Here is a 20,253-nt window from a genome sequence, read left to right as displayed (position 1 = left end):
AGGGAGGACATTTGAAACAATAGGAAGGACACTCTGCAGAGAGGCAGGAAGAAAGGAGGTGCAGGGAGAGCAGTGTTGTGTATGTGGAACTCACTCAGGGCTGATGGTCTTGAAGCAGTGGGCGGCAGACAGGAGCCAGCGGTTGGAGATGATTGACGCGCCACACACATGCCCACGGGTCTGGAAGTGCAGGCTCACCTGCCAGGGCCACTCCCCCAGCTGCGCATTCTCCCCGCCCACAATACGGTTAAGCTTATATGGCCGGACGCCACAGTCTGTTGGGAAGTATGGTGGAATGGAGGAGAGGAAGAGGAGAGAAGCGAAGGAGAAAACAACTTCAACTTGACACCGTAGCCTTGGAGCTGAACCGCGCGGCTCATTGGAATTATAATAAGGTACCGACATTTGCTTATAAAAAAAACACTGCCAGACCCCGAGGCTTGTAGGAAAGGAAAAATACAAAAATATTCACACAGATGTCATTAGTTCTCCAAAGAATGAAATAAAAAGTGCTGGATGGAGGCCCTCCGGCTTGTTTGGTGCTCTGTAGACAAGTAGCCAGTCATACGTTATCCCAGCCCCACTACTCTGCTGTCCTGTAGCTCACTGTTAGGAGTGACAATGATGAATTTACAACTGGTTTCATGTGCTAGTCGAGGTTTTCGCATCAAACAGGAGTTCTAAAAGTACATGCTAACTCATGGATGTTTTTACAAAGACAGAGAGAGAGATGCCCAGAGAATAGGAAGCGAGTGAAGACGTAAATGACGAGGAGGAATGAAAGAGCTTGCTGCTGGGTTGTCTTGTCTTACCGCAGCCCTCCTCATCTGATTCGTCTGTGCAGTCTTTGACCCGGTCACACTCAGCGTTCACCTTGTTCACACACGCCTCGTTCTTACACTTAAAGCTGAAGTCAGAGCAGGTGCCAGGAGCTGCACAGAGAGAGGTGGATAAAAATAAAAAGTCAAAACCCATCATGAGATCATAAGAAAACACATTTCTGATTTTAAAAAAACAATCCCATTTTTCATAAACCTATTTCAGTGCTAGGCCAGGTTTGATGAAAAAGACACTCCAATCAGTTAGGCATTAGAATGCAGTGCACCATACACAGTGATGGTGCTGTGGTTTACATTGATTGAGACGGTCTAGTCTAACATCGAACTTTATCCACAAAACTGAGATTGAAAAGGAGTGACAGGGTTTTAACATAGCTAATGTCTGTCAAAAGAGAGGTGTGTCCTGTCAGGTAATGAGTGAGGAGTCTGGGGTGTGTTGACTTACAGACGGTACAGGAAGCCTCGTCACTCCCATCCACACAGTCCGTCTTAGTGTCACACACCACATCCTGAGGCAAACAGGTCCCGTCACCACACCTCCACTCATTCTTAGCACAGCCTGTGGGTGGGGGTTGGGGGGGTGGGAAGAGATTTACTGATGTGGCCAGACTGGACTCTTGTTCTCCCTTCATCCCTCCTCCGCTTTGTGCTTTGAAAGGCTGAATGCATTATACATGTTTAAGAGTTGACAGAGGCTGAGCAAATTGGGCAAGGCTTCCAACAAGCCACATTACTGATAAAGCAATGACCACACACAGCTGAGCTAGGAGCCAGTGTCCATCGATTAGCGCCTTTAATGTTAGCACAATTAGCATGGCATTAGCGGGCCATTTAGCCCGCAGACTGGCATTACATAGATAGAGATGGTCTTGTCGACTAGGAGGCTACTCACTGCAGTGCTTCTCATCACTCTCGTCACCGCAGTCGTTGACACGGTCGCACACCCAGTACTTGGGCTTGCACATCCCGTTGTCACAGGCAAACTGGTCCTTTTCACATTCTGAAAACAGCAAGAGGAAATGTCTAGTGTGTGTCAGAGGCTTCTATTACACAGATATGCACACACACAGGAATGTGAGGGGAGTGGGAAGTGTGTGAAGGGAGGGTAAGGGGGAGTGAGGGGAAGAGAGAGGGTTGAGGTGCAGTGAGGAAGGGAGGGTTGAGGAGCAGTGAGGGAGGGTTGAATGGAGGGAAGAAGGGGAGTGAGGGAGGGAGGGTTGAAGGGAGTGAGGTAGGAGTGAGGCCAAGCGAGGCCAGAGTCTACTTACTGCAGTTCATTTCATCACTCATGTCCCCACAGTCGTTCCAGCCATCACAATGCAGCTCCTTCTTGATACAGAACCCAGAGCCACAGGCAAACTGGTTGGGGCAAGCTGCACACAGTAACAGAACGGAGGGAATGAGGAAGGAAGGAGGGAGACGGGGGAGGAGGCGAATGAGAGCGAGGGAGGAGAGAGGAAGATGGAGAGCGAGTGACAGAAGGAGTGTGAGGGAATCAGTGTATATCCGATCTCTCAGTCTTGTTGCCATCTGCTCGTCCCTATTGATCAAAGCAATTAGAAATCCATTATGGCCCAAACTCTGAGAGCAGCACCCCAGAGGGTGGAGGGGACGAGGGGAGTGGAGGGGACTGAGACGGAGACTAGAAGAACTCCCGACTGATAAAACAGACAATAAACACGCTCCCATGGTGATTGGTGGACCTGTGATGTCAGAGATGCAGTCTGTAAACCTCTATCATTGAACCATCTCTGGCTGAGTGTCAGTCAGTGTGCCACTGGGTTTGGGGCACTAGTTCAGTTTTTATAGTGACGATGGCATCATATAGCAACTTTCACATGAATAGCACCACCACTCCCATATCAGTTGCCAGAGGGGTTTGAAAACAGCACCATAAAATGGTAGCACCTTCATAGGACGTTTCATACAATCCAGAGTCATATATAAACACCAGAGAGAAACTACTCACGGTTGGAAGGATCATATGCGTTGTACTGAGCCTGGAAGCCTTTGTCTGTGAAGGACTCATCAGAGTGGAACATCACAACCAGAGAGCTGGTGGTACTGGTAAGGGCCAGAGAAGACAGCTCCCCACAGTATCTGACACAAAGCACACAACGTTTATTTGAGTGGAAATGCTGACATTGTATGTCAATGGGATGTCATGGTTTAAAGCAGAGAACACATTTCCTTCATCCTGTGATAATCAATAAAGTAATACTGTTCTATAGAGCGCCAGTAAGTAGAAGACAATTCTTACTTGGTGCCCATGACCTCTATGTAGTCTTTGTGACACACCCTGACGTCCACTCCCGGCTCCTTCATACGGAACATGGTGAATTTGACACGTACCTGCTTCCCTGCAGGGACCTGAGACAGGGTTGTTCATGTGAGTCCTAAGAGTTGGAAAATGCCACCACTCCACCCCTTTGCTCTGCTCCTTAGAGGTACGCACTTGTTCCTTCCTTCTCATAGATTCTAAATAAATGGTGCAGGAAATATGGTGGGAAGTCCCTTGAGCCTGCTTACACCAATTCAATGATTTGAAATTCACAAGGGGAACGGGACCAAGTGGGAGGTGTAGGGAATTGGAACTTAACCTACAGTAACTGAGGGAGAACACCTAGCCCACATTCTTCCCCCAGACCCACAACCTTAAGGGCTGCTGCTGCAGCAATAGGACAGATGAAGATGGAAGAGGTACTGAACAGCCTGGCTGACATTCTGCAGCCTCAGCATTCCCCTCATACAGAGCTATGGATGGTGCAGGAAAGAGGGGACTGGAGAGGGACCATAGACAGGTAGCAGAGAGAGGGGGGTAACAGAGGGGGCTATGGTGCAGGATCACCTACCTCAATGGTCCACTTGCAGTCCACGGCTGGGGGATAGAAGCTGGGGTAATGGGGAGAGCTAAAGTTCCCCTGAGCATCATTCAGGACTCCTCCACAACTTTTGGCTAAAATGGCAACAGTTGGGTCATTAGAGTGTTCATCATGTTAACTTAGTGAAATATGGACTGTTTGACTGGCATTGTCGTTGTACATCTTGGTAAGGGGATGACTGTGTGATATTATCTTACATGTTGTTAGGGGGATGATTGAGTACTCTGCACTGAAGCCGGGCCTCTGGACAGCACTGTCGGTGACAAGGTTGATGAGCATGATGTTACTGGATGACACCACCTCCAGGGGATTGCTGGGAGGCCTCTGACCACACTTGCTGTAGGAGGAGATTCATACAGGAAATGGAGACATCAGCCAATGACAGGGCTGGGAAACACTAATCAAGGTGTGGGACATTCACTGACAGAATGTGGTGCAGGCATGAAAGGCGTATACCATCTACACTGTGTTGTTAAAGTGACATAGTTCACTTTTAATAAAACACATGAATCAGAAACCCAAATAAGCCCATTAAATACATTTGAAATGTCTAAATAACTGATGAGCGCCCACACATCAAAAAGCATTAAATCAACTATTAAAGGGAAGAAAAATAGCCCTGCCCGCTCAGACACACGGCATTTCAAAGTCAAACAGGTATTTTAGCTAAGCGTTCCTTTAGCTAAGCGTGGGCCGGCGGCCGGAGCCACAGAGGTGTGAATGACGCTGCAAGAGCAGCACTACATCTACCTGCAGCAGGGTAATGCCATTAGAAACTATAGTATTAAGGCCCTCAAACCTGGTGTCACCTTGGATAAATCTGATAGGCTGAGCAGCAATATAAAAATCTCATGCAGCGCCTGGCTACCCGCATTTGTTGGGCGAAGGGTTTGGAACTTGAAATTGCCTACAGTGTAGCCCCCACTGATTTGCACTCAGGTTGCCACAGTGGGGGGGAAGAGAGAGAAAGAGAGAGAGAGAGAGCGAGAGAGAGCGAGAGAGAGCGAGAGACGCAAAAAGAGTCCACAGACAACCAACCACAATTACACACAGCAGCATGGCTGCTGGGTGGCACCCCTGGTAGATTGGAAAAGAGAGGTCCTTCTGAGCCAACTCAATCTCACTGAAGGTCCCCAATGTTAACAATGAAAGATGACGTGCTGGGCTAAATGCACCAGGATCCCAACAAGTGGCTAAAATCACCAATGATGTATTGGGAATGAAGTCCACAGCATTCGCAACACTTCAAAACGCCCGTTTTCGCCCACGTTTTTCTATTCCCACTGGGGACCTTAGCCAAATACAAAGTGATGTTCCGGTCCCTCTTGGGAATCCTGGAACACTACATGACACACTTGTACTTTCTTTCCTCATTAAGTAAGCATATGTTGGTGCTGGTAGTATGCATGTCTTGGTTGGACCCTAATTAATAAAAGGTTGTTAACAAGTGGGATACACTGAGTGTACAAAACATTACGAACACCTTCCTAATATTGAGTTTTACCGCCCACTTTTACCCTTAGATGTTGGGCCATGTTGACTCCAACGCTTCCCACAGTTGCATCAAGTTGACTGGATGTTCTTTGGATGGTGGGCTATTCTTGATACACACAGGAAACTGATGAATGTGAAAAATCAGGCAGCGTTGCAGTTCTTGACACAGTCAAACCCGTTGCGCCTGGCACCAACTATAATACCCCAGTCAAAAGCACTTACATTTTTTGTCTTGTCCATTCACACACACACAATCCATGTTTCACTTGGCTTAAAAAGCATTAACCCGTCTCCTCCCTTCATCTACACTGATTGGAGTAGATTTAACAGGTGACATCAATAAGTGATCGTAGGTTTCATTTGGATTCACCTGGTCAGTCTGTCATGGAAGGAGCAGGTGTTCCTAATGTTTTGTATACTCAGTGTATGTTTCTTGGTAGGATGAAGAATATATTATTTCTTGTGCTGAAAGAAAGCAAGTTTGACGTTGACTTTCTGCTTCCTTTGTTAACATAGCGTTATCGATTGGAAACAAACCCGCATTCTCACAGCACAACAACTTATCAATTACACTTAGCCTAGACACCAGGAAACCACCTTCGATTGAACAAAGCCAATGTGTCTCACACAAATGTGGAATCTTACAATTTAATTCACTTGTCTGTGTATCACTGCTGATATTAAGATTGAGTTTGTCACAGATTTCCTTAGGCTGTGGAGAATCGTGGCATTATGACAAACACTGGCCTGATTCAGCCTCTCTCATCACCGTCCTGTATGAGAGTCTTTGGGTCCATGAAAAGCACTAATAAAAATCTGTGCATTATTCATATTATGTATTTATCATCATCACAGTAGTGGTTGTGAGAGCACTCACTGAGTGATGGCCTGGGACTCATCCGGGCTGAGGGAGTCGTAGATGGACACAAAATCATCAGAGCAGTCATCCTCTATGTGGAAGTAGACGAAGCGGACTGAGATGGCGTTCTGTTCCGGGGCTCTGATCTGCCACTGGCAGCGGGACTGGGCCGGGTACTGATCTGGAAAGCCTGGAGACTGGAAGCTCTGAACTAAAGTGCCAGCCTCCAACCGGAAGAAACACTCGTAATCTGACGGGCAGGAAATGAACAGCATAACAGATTACATTAGTAGATGTACAGACATAAATACAGTAGCCCAACAAGGCTGTGGGTTTTCCCTGGTGAGCTCACATGCTAAGGAAAAACAGACTCGCTAGTCCCAAAAGTGCAAATGCCAAGGCAGATGACATAGTGGAAAAAAAAGATTAGAGCTGTGTTGTATGGCATCAATCAAAATGTCATATCATGGTGAGGAGAAATGTACACATCTTATACCATTACACATCTACTACACTGTTCATCAGTGTCAACTATCAACTCTCATCTGAAATTAAATGTAACATGCGCAAAATAGATTGAGGATTACGCCTCAACACAGAGGGTAAAAAAAGACGAGTGAAATAGGCCAACATCCACTTTTATTCAGTAGTCCACTCATGTACTATATAGCCAGGGCTCTCAATCTCTTCATGAATGGAGCAGCAGCAGCATTATGTATCAAGCGGGGCAGGCATTCTCACAGACTGGCAGCAGCGGGGTGAACATCTAGCGGGCTGGAAAATTAGAGCGAAATGTGATTGAAACGGGAGACAGTGGGTTTTACTCACCGGCTCTGGGGTTCCTGGCCATCCTGGGGTCTGTGCCTGGAGAGAAGGGGGGGAGAAGGGGGGCGATGGTGAGAGACAGAAGAGTGGTGGCGTAAGAGGGGGAGGGAGAAGAGAGATGAAGGAGGAGAGGGAAAGGGGAAATGAGGTAAGGAGGGAGGAAGGGGGTTAAGAAAGTGTTACCAAACTGAGAAGCTGATAGAGTGATGCATGGGAGTATAATATTGTACTGTTGTTTAACCCAGGGATACATCTCTGTCTGACAGCCACATCAAATCATATAAACAGAAATCATTTTAAAGAGAGCAAAACCACAAAGTAATATAAGGTGACCTATTTTCAATGCAATGTGAAGTAGACAGAAGCTAGAATAATGATAATGGCTACAGCCAGGCAGGCAGGGAGCTAGAAGGCAGTCCAGGGGCCAAATACTGTAATGTCATTAGAAGATCCAAACTACATAAAGTGTCCAATCTCTGATACAATAGAAAACAGAGTGGCGTCCCTTATACCTCCACGTTATCTTATTAGGGCATGTCAGAGACATCTAGCTGGCATAGAACAGCCATTAATGCAGAAATCAGATCAGATATGAATGCTTATGGAAGATGAGAGAGGGGGCTTGCTTCAGACAATACATTTCTCTTCAATAAACACGCCCCTTCAGTTGAGGGGAGGCCAACCATCCTTCCGGAGAGCTACTGGGTGTGCAGGCTTTTGATCCAACCCCGTTACCCTCTCATTCAGCTGATCAAAGTCCTGGTGAGCAGCCAATTAGTAGAATGATAGGTGTTGGATTTGCGTTGAAGCGGAAGCTTGCAGGACTCCGGGTAATTGGTCTCTGCTTGCTTAGTTTAAACCCTAAGCCCCTAGATAAACCCCCTGCCCCAGAGACTACACCCCCTGGTTTGGTCTTGACTGGGTTGTACTAACTACTAACTCACGTGAGGCAGTGACTTGGCTGATGTGGAGGCTCTGGCCGGAGCGTTTGCCCTGCTCCCTGATGCCGTTCCACAGCACCTCCAGGACCCGCTCCTCAGAGAACTCTGGCAGCATCTCCAGGTCCGCTGCCGGGATGTTAAACTGGGTCCAGTAGTAGGCCAGCACCCCCTCACTGGAGAGAGAGAGAGAGAGAGAAAGGGACTCAAAGGAAGAAGACCAAACTATGCTGACGGAGGCCTTCATTGATCACCCACAGTCATACACTTCAACGTTTCTATAGTGCAGGTTTTACCAAACCTCTCCTCAGGTACAGCTGGTGTTTTGAGTTGCTGTATTGGACGTCCCATTGTCCAAATTACACTTATCCAATAAGCATTTTCAAATATTCATATTATGTACAAAAAAAAAGTGATCACATGACTAGCTTTATGGCCAACATGCAAAAACTCCACATCCCAGAATGCTCTCTTACCTGAAGGCAGTCACCACAGATGTGGTGTAGTACTTGGAGAGGAACTCAACTTGTTTGTAGTTGATCTTAAGCTGGTAAAAAAATAAAATCAAAAAATGATCATTCACTAGGTTACCTGACGACCCATTTGCTGTTACCATGGCGAAGATAGGGAGCCGTGACCACAGAGTTCAGCTGAATCCTCCATATAAGGTTTAATTGATCAAGGTTACCATGGTGTTGGAAGTGCTCCAGGTATTGGACAGTTAGATACCAAGAAAAGTTTGTCTGAGGCTGCAATAAGGCCCCTGAGAACAAGTGTGTATGCTTGCACTCCAACTGCATGCATGCCATGAATAACAGGGTTTCCATTGGAGATCCCATGGAGGACGAGTGCTTTCAGCTACAGATATGTGAAAGAAATGTAGAAAGAAACTGTATATCTAATCCTAGCATGTGTTGTTACTAATCATGCTGTCTATTCATAGTGTGTGTGTGTTAAACTCCAGTTCAGACTGTGAATAAGAACGCATGTAGCAGACATGCAATTATCAAGCTGGTAAATGTTAAATCCAAAAGGTACATTATAAAGGCAGAGTAGCTGAACTCACCTCAGCTCCCTGAAACAGACTGAAGAGAATAGTGAACGATCTTCATCTGTATCGACTCTGATAAGACCACATTGAGAACCGAGACTTTTCAATGGACCACAATGGACAAAGAGGAGAGCAAAATGAGTGATCCACTGAAGTTAAACCCAGAAGTGTAGAATGTGATCCCATTGCCGTTTTCAGAGCTCAAATGAGAGACGAAGTGTATCAGTGGTCATAAGCGGGGATTTCAAGGACTCTACAGAAAATGAACAACTACCCTCAAGGCCTGCTTGCCTCTGAAATAATTTCAATAAATCCCTAAAGCATAAAAGTTAGTGATTCTCAGCTTAAAAAAAGGAATATTAAGCCTTTAGGAAATTTGGTGCCAAGCTAAGTGGGATTTCCGTATTCAAAGCTTTCTAAGCACAAATGCCATATTCTACAGCAGGCAACAGCAGACTACCAAATCAACCACACTACCAAGTCAACCACACAGCACCTCCAACATACAGGGAGGTGCATTGTTCCCTCAAAAAATGATTGACTTTGTTAATTCATTTGTATATACTCTACACCCAATCACCAACATATAATGACACTTTGCTCTACTGCATCTGTAATACATGGCCAGAGGAAGAACTGAATGTACCAAGCAGAGAATAATGGTGGTGGTGTGTTCTGTTGTCACATTAATGCTCATTGAACAGTCATCTAGAATTCCATTCAGACCACCTATCTTGTCACTCATGCAGCCATACATTCTAAAGCAATGCCACACTGACTGGGGGTTTAGAAATAGCAGTTTATCATTGTCATGTTCCCAAGTGGCGATGCACACATCTCCATTACTCTAATGAAAGGAAATAACAGAGTAACTAGATGATGTCCTCTCTTCCAGTCTACCCACACAAATATGCCTTTAGCCAGCTCCTTCCACCAGGAGAAAAACATGCTGCGGCAGATAGCTACAACAAACAAGAGAGAGAAACTAAATCTAAGTCAGTTCTGAACTCCGATACCTGACTTAATACCGTACCTGACCTAAAGGGTATTGTGGGTGGAGGTTAACTTGGTAGAACGGTGTTGGACCTGTCATCAATCTATCCATCAAAAGTTCAAGGAATTTCAACTTTTGACGCAGGCAAGAAACTGATTGGAAATGACGGATGTCTGTCTGTCATATCATCACTTTTGTCTGTCACCATATGACCACCATAGAAAAAGTAATTCTGTTTAAACTGTTTTTTAACAGAACATCACCAGGACATGGCATCTGAGCCTAAATCGGGGTCAAACTCACAATCTCTTCCAGGTCGTCTGCCAGCTTGTTGAATTCTGTGCTGGTGGGGTCCTCCAGATTCTGGTTGTAGGGCACATTGTCCAGCTTCATGTGCCCGCTATACACCCGCTGAGCTGGGACACGCTTCATACTTATGGTGGCCGCAGACTCCCTGCCTTTGACCGAGGAAAAGAGAGTAGGAGAAAGAGGAAGTAATTTAGAAAAATTCTACATGCAACACAAATGCCTCCTCATACCACTTCCAGAGATGGTTAATATGATTCTCTGCTGGAGCAAATAAAAAGAGAACAGGGATTTAGGAGAATTAGGAGTTTGTTTATCTTTTGATTATATCTCTGTAAAAACCTCTTTGATCAGGCTGTAGACTGAGCGTAAGACTGTCAGGGTGTTCCGTCTACTCTGCACCGCGCCACTTTACTCCCTTGAATTATTAACACCAAACAAATTAAGGCCTGTCAAACAAACAGGTTATCAATGGCAAATTAAAACTTCAAAACTTTCCACTTATTGCAGATATTTGTATCAAACGTCTAGGCCTTCAAAGAAGCAGTCAGGCAGCGCCTGTGAATGTGAAATCTCCTGGGTGTGCCCTGTAGATGGCAGGTTTAGATTGGCCAATGGCAGTTGGCTAGTGCTGCCAACTCAAACCCAAATATTTCTGGTCAATTATAAAAAGCTGTTTGACATTATTTACATTTCAGCTATCAATGTTCAGACTTTAGATGAAACAAACCTCCCAGAATATTCCAGGACAAATTGAGAGGGTTGGAAATTAGCAACATTAGTACAGTTGGAGTTATTGAACCACTTTGGGGCATCCTTTGCATTTTCACTCCGTCAGACTGAGCAATAGTACCTAATCTATGATTATTACATGCATTAATCTCAGACTACATAGCAAAGTTGTACTCACTAACAAAGAGCCAGATGAGGATTCCTGTCACGGCGGCCAAGACAAGCAGAGTGATGAGGACTCCCACTATCACTCCAGTCTTCTTCTTCGATGCCATCTTCTCTTTGTTATCCAGGAAGGTGACCTGCTCATGCCGCCCGTTCTGCCCCTAGGTAGACAGAGGGAGATAAGTTAATTTTTACCTACATTTATATGATGAGATTACTAATACTCGAGACGTAGGAGTACAATAACATATCCAGTGTAGAGTATGCGAGTCATCTAACTTGCAGGACGACATGGAGATTGTTAGGAGATCATAGTTTCAGGATGATTTCAGGAAGAGACTGAACACTGAAGTACAAGACAGTAACTATAGCCACCTCCAGACTCCAGTCTTACCATACGAGGTGAAAGTAATGACAGTGGACTTGTAAAAAGCTACAAATGAAAAGCCTGTGACTTCAACAAAAGGCACTAGAAACAAACTAGAAACAAATTGCCAATTCTACTGATCCTGGCATCAGAAAGTTCCCATCGGCAACATTCGAACAGTAACAAAGAACTGAATGAAAGCTAAGATTCTGTGGCTCGGCAACTAAAATCAAGAAGCAACAGCCGCTGCACTATCCCAAAGAGGAACTGATCCAACTCACTGTTCTCATCAGGAAGGGTTATGTATCACTAGTATAACCTAAGCCATACTTCTCATTTCACATTGGGGGCTAAAACCTTACTAATGGATTTAAAAAGAGATGAGCGCAGAGAGAGAGAGAGAGATGTCCTTGTTGCCATGGAAAGTTCAGTGTGTGTCTGTCTATCAGTGCAGTAGTCAGATGTGTGGTGTGTGTAGGTCAGCAGGGGAAAGACAGACAATTGCATTGTTTGTGAAACTGACCGAAATCTGGATCATCACCCTGTATTAGACTGACGGTGAATTGCAAAGACGTCTAAGCACTGATTCACACCATAACAACAATGGTGTCTGTTTTACATGACTATGTTTTTGTTTCATTTGTAAATGAAAATCACTGACAAGTTGAAACAGGCTCAAAACAAATCCTGACGTCAAAACGGGCCCAACCAGTTTAGCGACCGCAGAGCACACACGTTGCATTGCAGAGAAGACTTCCATGGCACTCTGCATGTGCTCCACCTTCTCTAAGGAACCGCCAACTGTGAGCAAGTAGTTGGTGACATCAACAACAATACTCCCTAGCCACTGCCTCACCATGTCACTAAACGTCAACAAAACGAAGCAGCTGATTGTGGATTTCAGGAAACAGCAGAGGGAGCATGTCCCTATCCACATCGATGGGACCGCAGTGGAGAAGGTGAAAAGCTTTAAGTTTCTCAGCGTACACATCACTGTCAATCTGAAATGCTCCACCCGCACATACAGGGGCTGTTGCGCACTAAGACCCTCAAACTTTTACGGATGCACAATTGAGAGCATCCTGTCGGGCTGTATTGCCTGGTACAGCAAGTGCATCGCCCACAACCACAGAGGGTGGTGCGGTCTGCCCAACGCATCACCAGGGGCACACTGCCTCCCCTCCAGGACACCTACAGCACTCGATGTCACAGGAAGGCCAAAAAGATCAACCACCCGAACCACTGCCTGTTCACCCCGCTACCATCCAGAAGGCGAGGTCAGAGGTCAAAGCTGGGACAGAGAGACTGGAAAACAGCTTCTATCTTAAGGCCATCAGACTGTTGAACAGCTGGCTACCACCCAGTTACTCAACCCTGTTTGTTTTTTTTAACCTTTATTTAACTAGGCAAGTCAGTTAAGAACAAATTCGTATTTTCAATGATGGCCTAGTGGGTTAACTGCCTTGTTCAGGGGAAAAACGACAGATGTTTTTTTTACCTTGTCAGCTCGGGGATTCGATCTTGCAACCTTTCTGTTACTAGTCCAACGCTCTAACCACTAAGTACACAGAGATCCTTGATGAAGTCCTGAGCGCAATGGTGCAGGTTCTTAGACTGGGGTGAAGTTTCACCTTCCAACAGGACAACTACCCTAAGCACACAGCCAAGACAATGCAGGAGTGGCTTCGGGACAAGTCTCAATATCCTTGAGTGCCCAGCCAGAGCCCGAACTTGAACCCGATCGAACATCTCTGGAGACCTGAAAATGGCTGTGCAGCAACGCTCCCCATCCAACCTGACAGACCTTCAGAGAATTTGCAGAGAAGGGGATTAACTTCCCAAATTCAGGTGTGTCAAGCTTGTAGCGTCATACCCAATCAGACGGTCTGTGAACGTGAACGTCTGAATACTTATGTTAATGTGAGATCTCAGTTGATTTTTTTAAATCAATTGTGTGTTGGGGTCTGAATACTTTCCGAAGGCACTGTATTCTCTTCTACTGCATTTGTCAATGCCACACCGACATTGCTCACCCTGATATTTATAAATATTTTAAAATTCCATTATTTTATTTTTTAGATTTCTGTGTATTGTTATATATTACTGCACTGTTGGAGTTAGACACACAACCATTTCGCAACACCCGCAATAACATCTGTGTATGTGACCATTAAAATTGATGTCATATTGACTTATGTGCATATAGTGACTCTCCATATCAGCCCTCTCTCTCTCCCTACAGTACTTCAGTATGATGGGTAAGTTCAGGGCTACCTGGGGCATAGGCTAAGATCAATGTGCCCTGCCCTGGGTCCAGGGTGTGTGTCCGAGTCCTCTTGCACACGCAGAAGACAGAGAGCGATTACAGAACAGATAGTAATCACCGCACACAATTGCCTCTGCGCCTGTGGCCCAGCGTGGAGAGACGGACCCGATCCACCATTAGGGACGGGAGAATCGCTTCGGTATTAAATCAATTTGTCAGAAGTGCCGCCCCTTAAGATGGGGGCTCAATTACACTGGTCTAGATGATAACTCATCGCAATTAAAGGCCATTCTTACCACGCTCCGGCTCTCACACATGCCTCCTAATTGGAATTTCTAACAGCAATCATGGTCTGGAATTAAGGGAATCATTAGGGATGGGGTCAGTGAGCGCTCAGGGGTCGCTCTCTCCATCAGTCACCCTGTTCACAGTCTAATAAAACCATTACATGCTTTTCGTCATATCCCCTTTGTCTCCATCTCTCTGCCCTCAAACAAAAATACTACTCCCTCCAGTTAGATCCATTTGTGAACTGTGCTGATGTCTTTCCAACTACAGGCCTCAGTGGTGTCCTATGATTACACAGGAAATTGTGTTGAATGCATTAGACAGTGGACACACACCTTAAAATGACAGTGTAAACAGAACAGAATAAAACAAATCAAAAACACTGCAAAAGCCTGTCACAGTGTATTGCCTGTAAAAAAAACAGTAAAAATAGTGCCTTCAGAAAGTATTCATACCTCTTGACTTATTCCACATTTTGTTGTGTTACAGCCTGAATTCAAAATGGATTAACATACATTTTGTTCCATATAAGACCCCAAATTTATTGTAAACGAAAAACATAAATATTGAATTTACATAAGTATTCAAACCCCTGAGTCAATACATATTAGAATCACCTTTGGCAGCGATTACAGCTGTGAGTCTTTCTGGGTACGTTCTAAGAGCTTAACACACCTGGATTGTACAATATATGTTCCCATTATTCTTTTGAAAAGTATTCAAATGTATTGTTGAACATTGCTATACAACCATTTAAGTCTTGCCATAGATTCAAGCAGATCTAAGTCAAAACTGTAACTCGGCCTCTCAGGAACATTTACGGTCTTCTTGGTAAGCAAATGCAGTGTAGATTTGACCTTGTGTTTTAGGCTATTGCCCTGCTAAAAGGTGAATTCATCTCCCAGTGTCTGGTAGAAAGCAGACTCAACCAGGTTTTCCTCTAGATTTTGCCTGTGCTTAGCCCTATTCCTTTTCTATCCCGATTTAACTCCCCAGTCCTTAACGATTAGAAGCGTACACAACACAGACATCCCTATGTTTGAAAATCTGGAGAGTGGTACTTTGTTATGTGATGTATTGGATTTGCCCCAAACATAACTTTTTGTACTGAATACAAAGTGCTAATTGTTTGCCACATTTATTGCAGTATTACTCTAGTGCTTTGCTGCAAATAGGATGCATGTTTATGAATATTTTTATTCTGTACAGGCTTCCTTCTTTTCACAGTCATTTAGGTTAGTAATTGTGGAGTAACTACAATGTTGATCCATCCCCAGTTGTTTCCTATCACAGCCGTTAAACTCTTAACTGTTTTAAAGTCATCATTGGCCTCATGGTGAAATCCCTGAGCAGTTTGCTACCTCTCTGGCAACCGAGTTAGGAATGACTCCGGTATCTTTGTAGTGAATGGGTGTTTACACCATTCAACGTGTAATTAGTAACTTCAGCATGGTCAAAAAGACATTCAATGCCCATCTACCAATAGGTGCCCTTCTTTGCAAGGCACTGGAAAACCTCCCTGGTCTTTGTGGTTGAATTTCAAATTCACTGCTCAACCTCACAATTATCTGTATGTGTGGGGTACAGAAATGAGGTAGTCATTCAAAAATCATGTTAAACACTGTTATTTCACACAGAGTGAATCCATGCAATTTGTGACTTGTTTAGCAAATTTGTATTCAAATCAAATGTTATTGGTCACATACACATGGTTAGCAGATGTCATTGCGAGTGTAGTGAAATGCTTGTGCTTCTGGTTCTGACAGTGCAGTAATATCTAACAAGTAATATGTATCAATTCCACAACAGATACCTAATACACACAAATCCAAGTAAAGGAATAAGAATATATAAATATATGCATGAGCAATGACAGAGGGGCACAGGCTAAGATGCAATAGAGAGTAAAGAATACAGTCTAGAATACAGTATATCCATATGAGATGAGTAATGCAAGATATGAAAACATTATTCAAGTGCCATTATTAAAGTGACTAGTGTCCATTTATTAAAGTGGCCAATGATTTCAAGTCTGTATGTAGGCAGCAGCCTCTCTGTGCTAGTGATGGCTGTTTAACAGTCTGATGGCCTTGAGATTGAAAAACAGCTTCTGTCTCAGTCCCAGCTTTGATTCACCTGTACTGGCCACGGCTTCTGGATGGTAGCGGGGTGAACAGACAGTGGCTCAGGTGGTTGTTGTCCTTGATGATCTTTTTGGCCTTCCTGTGACATCGGGTGCTGTAGGTGTCCTGGAGGGCAGGTAGTTTGCCCCCGGTGATGCATTGTGCAGACCGCACCACCCTCTGGAGAGCCCTGCGGTTGTGGGCGGTGCAGTTTCCATACCAGGTGGTGATACAGCCTGACAGGATGCTCTCAATTGTGCATCTGTGAAAGTTTGTGAGGGTTTTAGGTGACGAGAAAAATTTCTTCAGCCTCCTGAGGTCGAAGAGGTACTGCTGAAGAGAAGAAGAGGCGCTGCTGTTGTGCCTTCTTCACCACACTGTCTGTGTGGGTGAACCATTTCAGTTTGTCCGTGATGTGTACGCAGAGGAACATAAACTTTCCACCTTCTCCACTGATGTCCCGTGTGGATAGGGGGGGGGGTACTCTCTCTGTTGTTTCCTGAGGTCCACGATCATCTCCTCTGTTTTATTGACGTTGAGTGAGAGGCAATTTATTTTCCTGACACCACACTCCGAGAGCCCTCACCTCCTCCCTGTAGGCTGTCTCAACGGTAGTAGGCTTGATGACCAACAACGACGTGTCATCTACAAACTTAAATGACTGAGTTGGAGGCGTGCATAGCCATGCAGTCATGGTTGAACAGTGAGTACAGGAGGGGGCTGAGCTCGCACCCTCGTGGGGCCCCAGTGTTGAGGATCAGCAAAGTGGAGATGTTGTTTCCTACCTTCACCACCTGGGGGCGGCCAATTAAAGTCCAGGACCCAATTGCACAGGGCGGGGTTGAGAACCAGGGCATCAAGCTTAATGATGAGCTTGGAGGGTGCAATGGTGTTGAATGCTGAGCTGTAGTCAATTAACAGCATTCTTACTTATGTATTCCTGTTGCCCAGATGGGATAAGGAAGTGTGCAGTGTGATGGTGATTGCATTGTCTGTGGACCTATTTGGGCAGTAAGCAAAGTGAACTGGGTCTATGGTGACAGGTAAGGTAGAAGTCATATTCCTAAACTTTTAGGTTTGCATCAAAAAAGGGGTTGAATACTTATTGACTCAGGAAACTTTTATTTTATTTTTTTTTTAATTAGTAAAGATTTCTAAAAACATAATTCTACTTAGGCCAGAGACAAAAAAAATCTAAGTGTAATCCATTTTAAATTCAGGCTGTAAAACAACAAAAAGGGTGGAAAAAGTCCAAGGGTGTGAATACTTTCTGAAGGCACGGTATGTGACCACGACAAGCACGAGAGGACATCTGGAGAGCTAATTGTATTAACTAAACAATAAGGTATAGCAGGACTGCTAGGCATACAGTAGGGTAGCAGCATATTAGTCAAACCAGTTAGACTGATGGGTAATGAGGTGTTCTGTACTGAGAGGTGTGGTCCAGAGAAATAGCTAACAATGACAAGCACCTTTTCACACACAACCATTTGATGTTTGTAATGTAAACATACATATGTGCATCCTCTGTGTGTTTGTCTTATTGTATAGTACATTACATTGCATGATGTGGCTTTAGATAGTGGGAACGAAAGTCAAACCAAATCAATGAGTAGTCTGATTCAGCCTGCACAATATAACTGAGCAGTGCAACTACGCTTTCAATAGACAGGCATTCCATCTGTTTAAACGTTAACCAGGAGTGTCAATGGTTGTTGTTTAAATCCTCAATCATTATCTATGTAGCACCTTTTCAATGTCAGCTCCACCAGAACTTTAGAAACCTGCTGGTTGAAATATCTCATCAGCCTAAAACTACATGGCTTATGAGATCTATTTATTTAAAGTGTAATGCATTTGTGAAAGCATATTTAAATGTAAAATTTCACATCAAACGTGACAACACTAACCTTCTCTGGCTAGTAACATTAACTGTAATTGAAAATGTAGTGTTATAATTAAGTCATAATATAGCTATGCTTTGTTTATGACAATGAACATTCTAATAGTCCCCGTTATTATGTTATGGAACTTTGACCATATAATAACCCAGAACATTAGATTACAGATAAGTGGTAGAAAATGGTCATGACAAGTGTCACTACTACAGACATTGTAGAGGTTATTTTGTTCTAGTACAATAACACCACCACATTGTGCTGATTTAGTGTGAATTATCTCTCCCTGGATACCATGTAGTTACTAGGTGACTGGGTTCATTTAATAATAACCAACCTGCTCTACTGGTCATGTGTGAGAGACTGCAGTAGGCAGGGTTAACGGGCCGTTCCACAGGACGGTCAGGAGACCGCAGACTGTTGGAGAGTCCCTGGCTGAATTCCTACCTGGGTGTCCCCTTACCGCTCACTTCCACTCTGACCCACACCGCTCACACACTACCAGATAGAGAGCGAGGGAAAGAGGACAGTGTGTGCTCTGATCTGACCGAAACAGCCACATTCCTCCGTAACCACACTCCACTGCTGACACTGATCCTGTCTGGGAAAGGACAGGTCACACTGACCTCACCTCACCTGACCTGACCCTCAGCTCAATATTGGGATCTCTGGAATTCTAAGATCAGAAATTTGCTGTTGTGCCCTTACATCCATAAACAAGGTGGATCCCCAAATGTAACGCATCTCCACGTGTACAAATAGATCTTCTGTGAACAAAAATGCCAGTCAGTAGAGGAATATGCATTACTGGCCAAAACAGAGTTGGTGGTGGTTATAATACTGTAATCACTCATGTTCTCTTGCTCCGTTTCCAGATATCCTTTCTTGAAGCGCAATTTAAACAGGCAATCTGCAGTTCATACAATAACAAAGTGGGTACCCCACCACGGTTTGTGTAAAAAGCTGAGGTATAGGAGGCCTGAGAAATATAACCACTCAAATTCATAGAAAAAGCTATGGATGCAAGATCCATTATATATCAAAATTATAGATTTAACCATGTTGAGACTATACAGTGTTAGTTTACATACGGAACTAAAACAAGCTTATAGTTGGGGTTCTGATGGGGATCGACAGTTGAACTAAGCTCATGAGGCATTTAGAAGTTATATTTTTCCAGAATCAATGGGTACACACTGAGTACAACCCCCCCCCCTGCAATTTAGCTAGCCGAAATAAATTACATTTTCTCACAAATTCTGAGTGAAATAATTTATAAATTATAAAACTCACTCACTGTTAAAAGTCACCCATGCATACACCACAAGACATGCCACCAGAAGTCTCTTCACAGTCCCCAAGTCCAGAACAGACTATGGAAACACACAGTACTACATGACTGCATGGAACTCTATTCCAAATCAAGTAACTTATGCAAGTTGTAAAATCAGATTTTAAAAAAACATCTCAAAATGCACCTTATGGAACAACGGGAACTGTGAAGAGACCCACACACACAGCCATACATACACACAATAGCATACGCACTATACACACACACGTATTTTGTGTTTTAGATATGTGGTAGTAGAGTAGCGGCCTGAGGGCACAACCTTAATGTGTATCTGTTGTGACATTTTATGTAATGTTTTTTTTATTGCATAAACCTGCCTTAATTTGACTGGACCCCAGGATGAGAAGCTGCTGCCATAATAAATACAAATACTCAAGAGGATTCACACAGGAAATCCTAAAAATGGTAACTGAGGAAATGACAAAGCACAAATCAGGACTGTGACATCATTCCCCGATACTAAGGTGGAGAACACACAGTGCCTTCAGAAAGTATTCATACTCCTTGAGTTATTCAAATTGTGTTACAGCCTGAATTAAACATGGATTAAATACCCCATAATGACAAAGTGAAAACATGTTTTTGGATATTTTTGCAAATATATGTGAAATGAAATATAGAAATATTTAATGAACATACGTATTCACAACCCTGAGTTAATACATGTTACAATCACCTTTGGCAGTGATTACAGCTGTAAGTCTTTTTGGGTAAGTCTATAATGCTGTTTTTATACGGTACGAGATAGACAGTAGACAGCAAAGTGGATGTCATTGTTTTCAATGAGAGCACAATGGTAAATGCCATTGAGGCTGGCTGTGAATGCCGTCAGCTGCCACAGTAGATGGAACTTGCCGCCAGAGTTCAAATAT

The 20,253-nt window shown here is 44.1% G+C and overlaps 1 protein-coding gene across 2 annotated transcripts in view; it reads right to left on the bottom strand.

Moving 5' to 3' along the window:
- LOC112226793 (suppressor of tumorigenicity 14 protein homolog) overlaps window positions 1-20,253 on the bottom strand; it is a 34,401-nt gene that overhangs the window by 7,403 nt on the left and 6,745 nt on the right. For both annotated transcript variants that reach the window (XM_024391359.2, XM_024391351.2), the window contains 15 exons: window positions 11,099-11,246; window positions 10,186-10,340; window positions 8,314-8,384; window positions 7,844-8,013; window positions 6,903-6,938; window positions 6,093-6,324; window positions 3,919-4,058; window positions 3,692-3,795; window positions 3,100-3,209; window positions 2,809-2,939; window positions 2,108-2,212; window positions 1,732-1,839; window positions 1,285-1,398; window positions 813-932; window positions 95-275 (listed from right to left, as the gene is read on the bottom strand). In XM_024391359.2, the coding sequence (XP_024247127.2) occupies window positions 95-275; window positions 813-932; window positions 1,285-1,398; window positions 1,732-1,839; window positions 2,108-2,212; window positions 2,809-2,939; window positions 3,100-3,209; window positions 3,692-3,795; window positions 3,919-4,058; window positions 6,093-6,324; window positions 6,903-6,938; window positions 7,844-8,013; window positions 8,314-8,384; window positions 10,186-10,340; window positions 11,099-11,195 (1,874 nt within the window). In that variant the 5' untranslated portion in view covers window positions 11,196-11,246. The remainder of the gene's footprint in view (window positions 1-94; window positions 276-812; window positions 933-1,284; window positions 1,399-1,731; window positions 1,840-2,107; window positions 2,213-2,808; window positions 2,940-3,099; window positions 3,210-3,691; window positions 3,796-3,918; window positions 4,059-6,092; window positions 6,325-6,902; window positions 6,939-7,843; window positions 8,014-8,313; window positions 8,385-10,185; window positions 10,341-11,098; window positions 11,247-20,253) is intronic.

This window comes from Oncorhynchus tshawytscha, linkage group LG03 (genome assembly GCF_018296145.1).
Source record: "Oncorhynchus tshawytscha isolate Ot180627B linkage group LG03, Otsh_v2.0, whole genome shotgun sequence".
Taxonomy (NCBI): domain Eukaryota; kingdom Metazoa; phylum Chordata; class Actinopteri; order Salmoniformes; family Salmonidae; genus Oncorhynchus; species Oncorhynchus tshawytscha.
The sequence above is the reverse complement of the archived record's forward strand: the minus strand, read 5'-3'. Positions and strand labels throughout refer to the sequence as shown.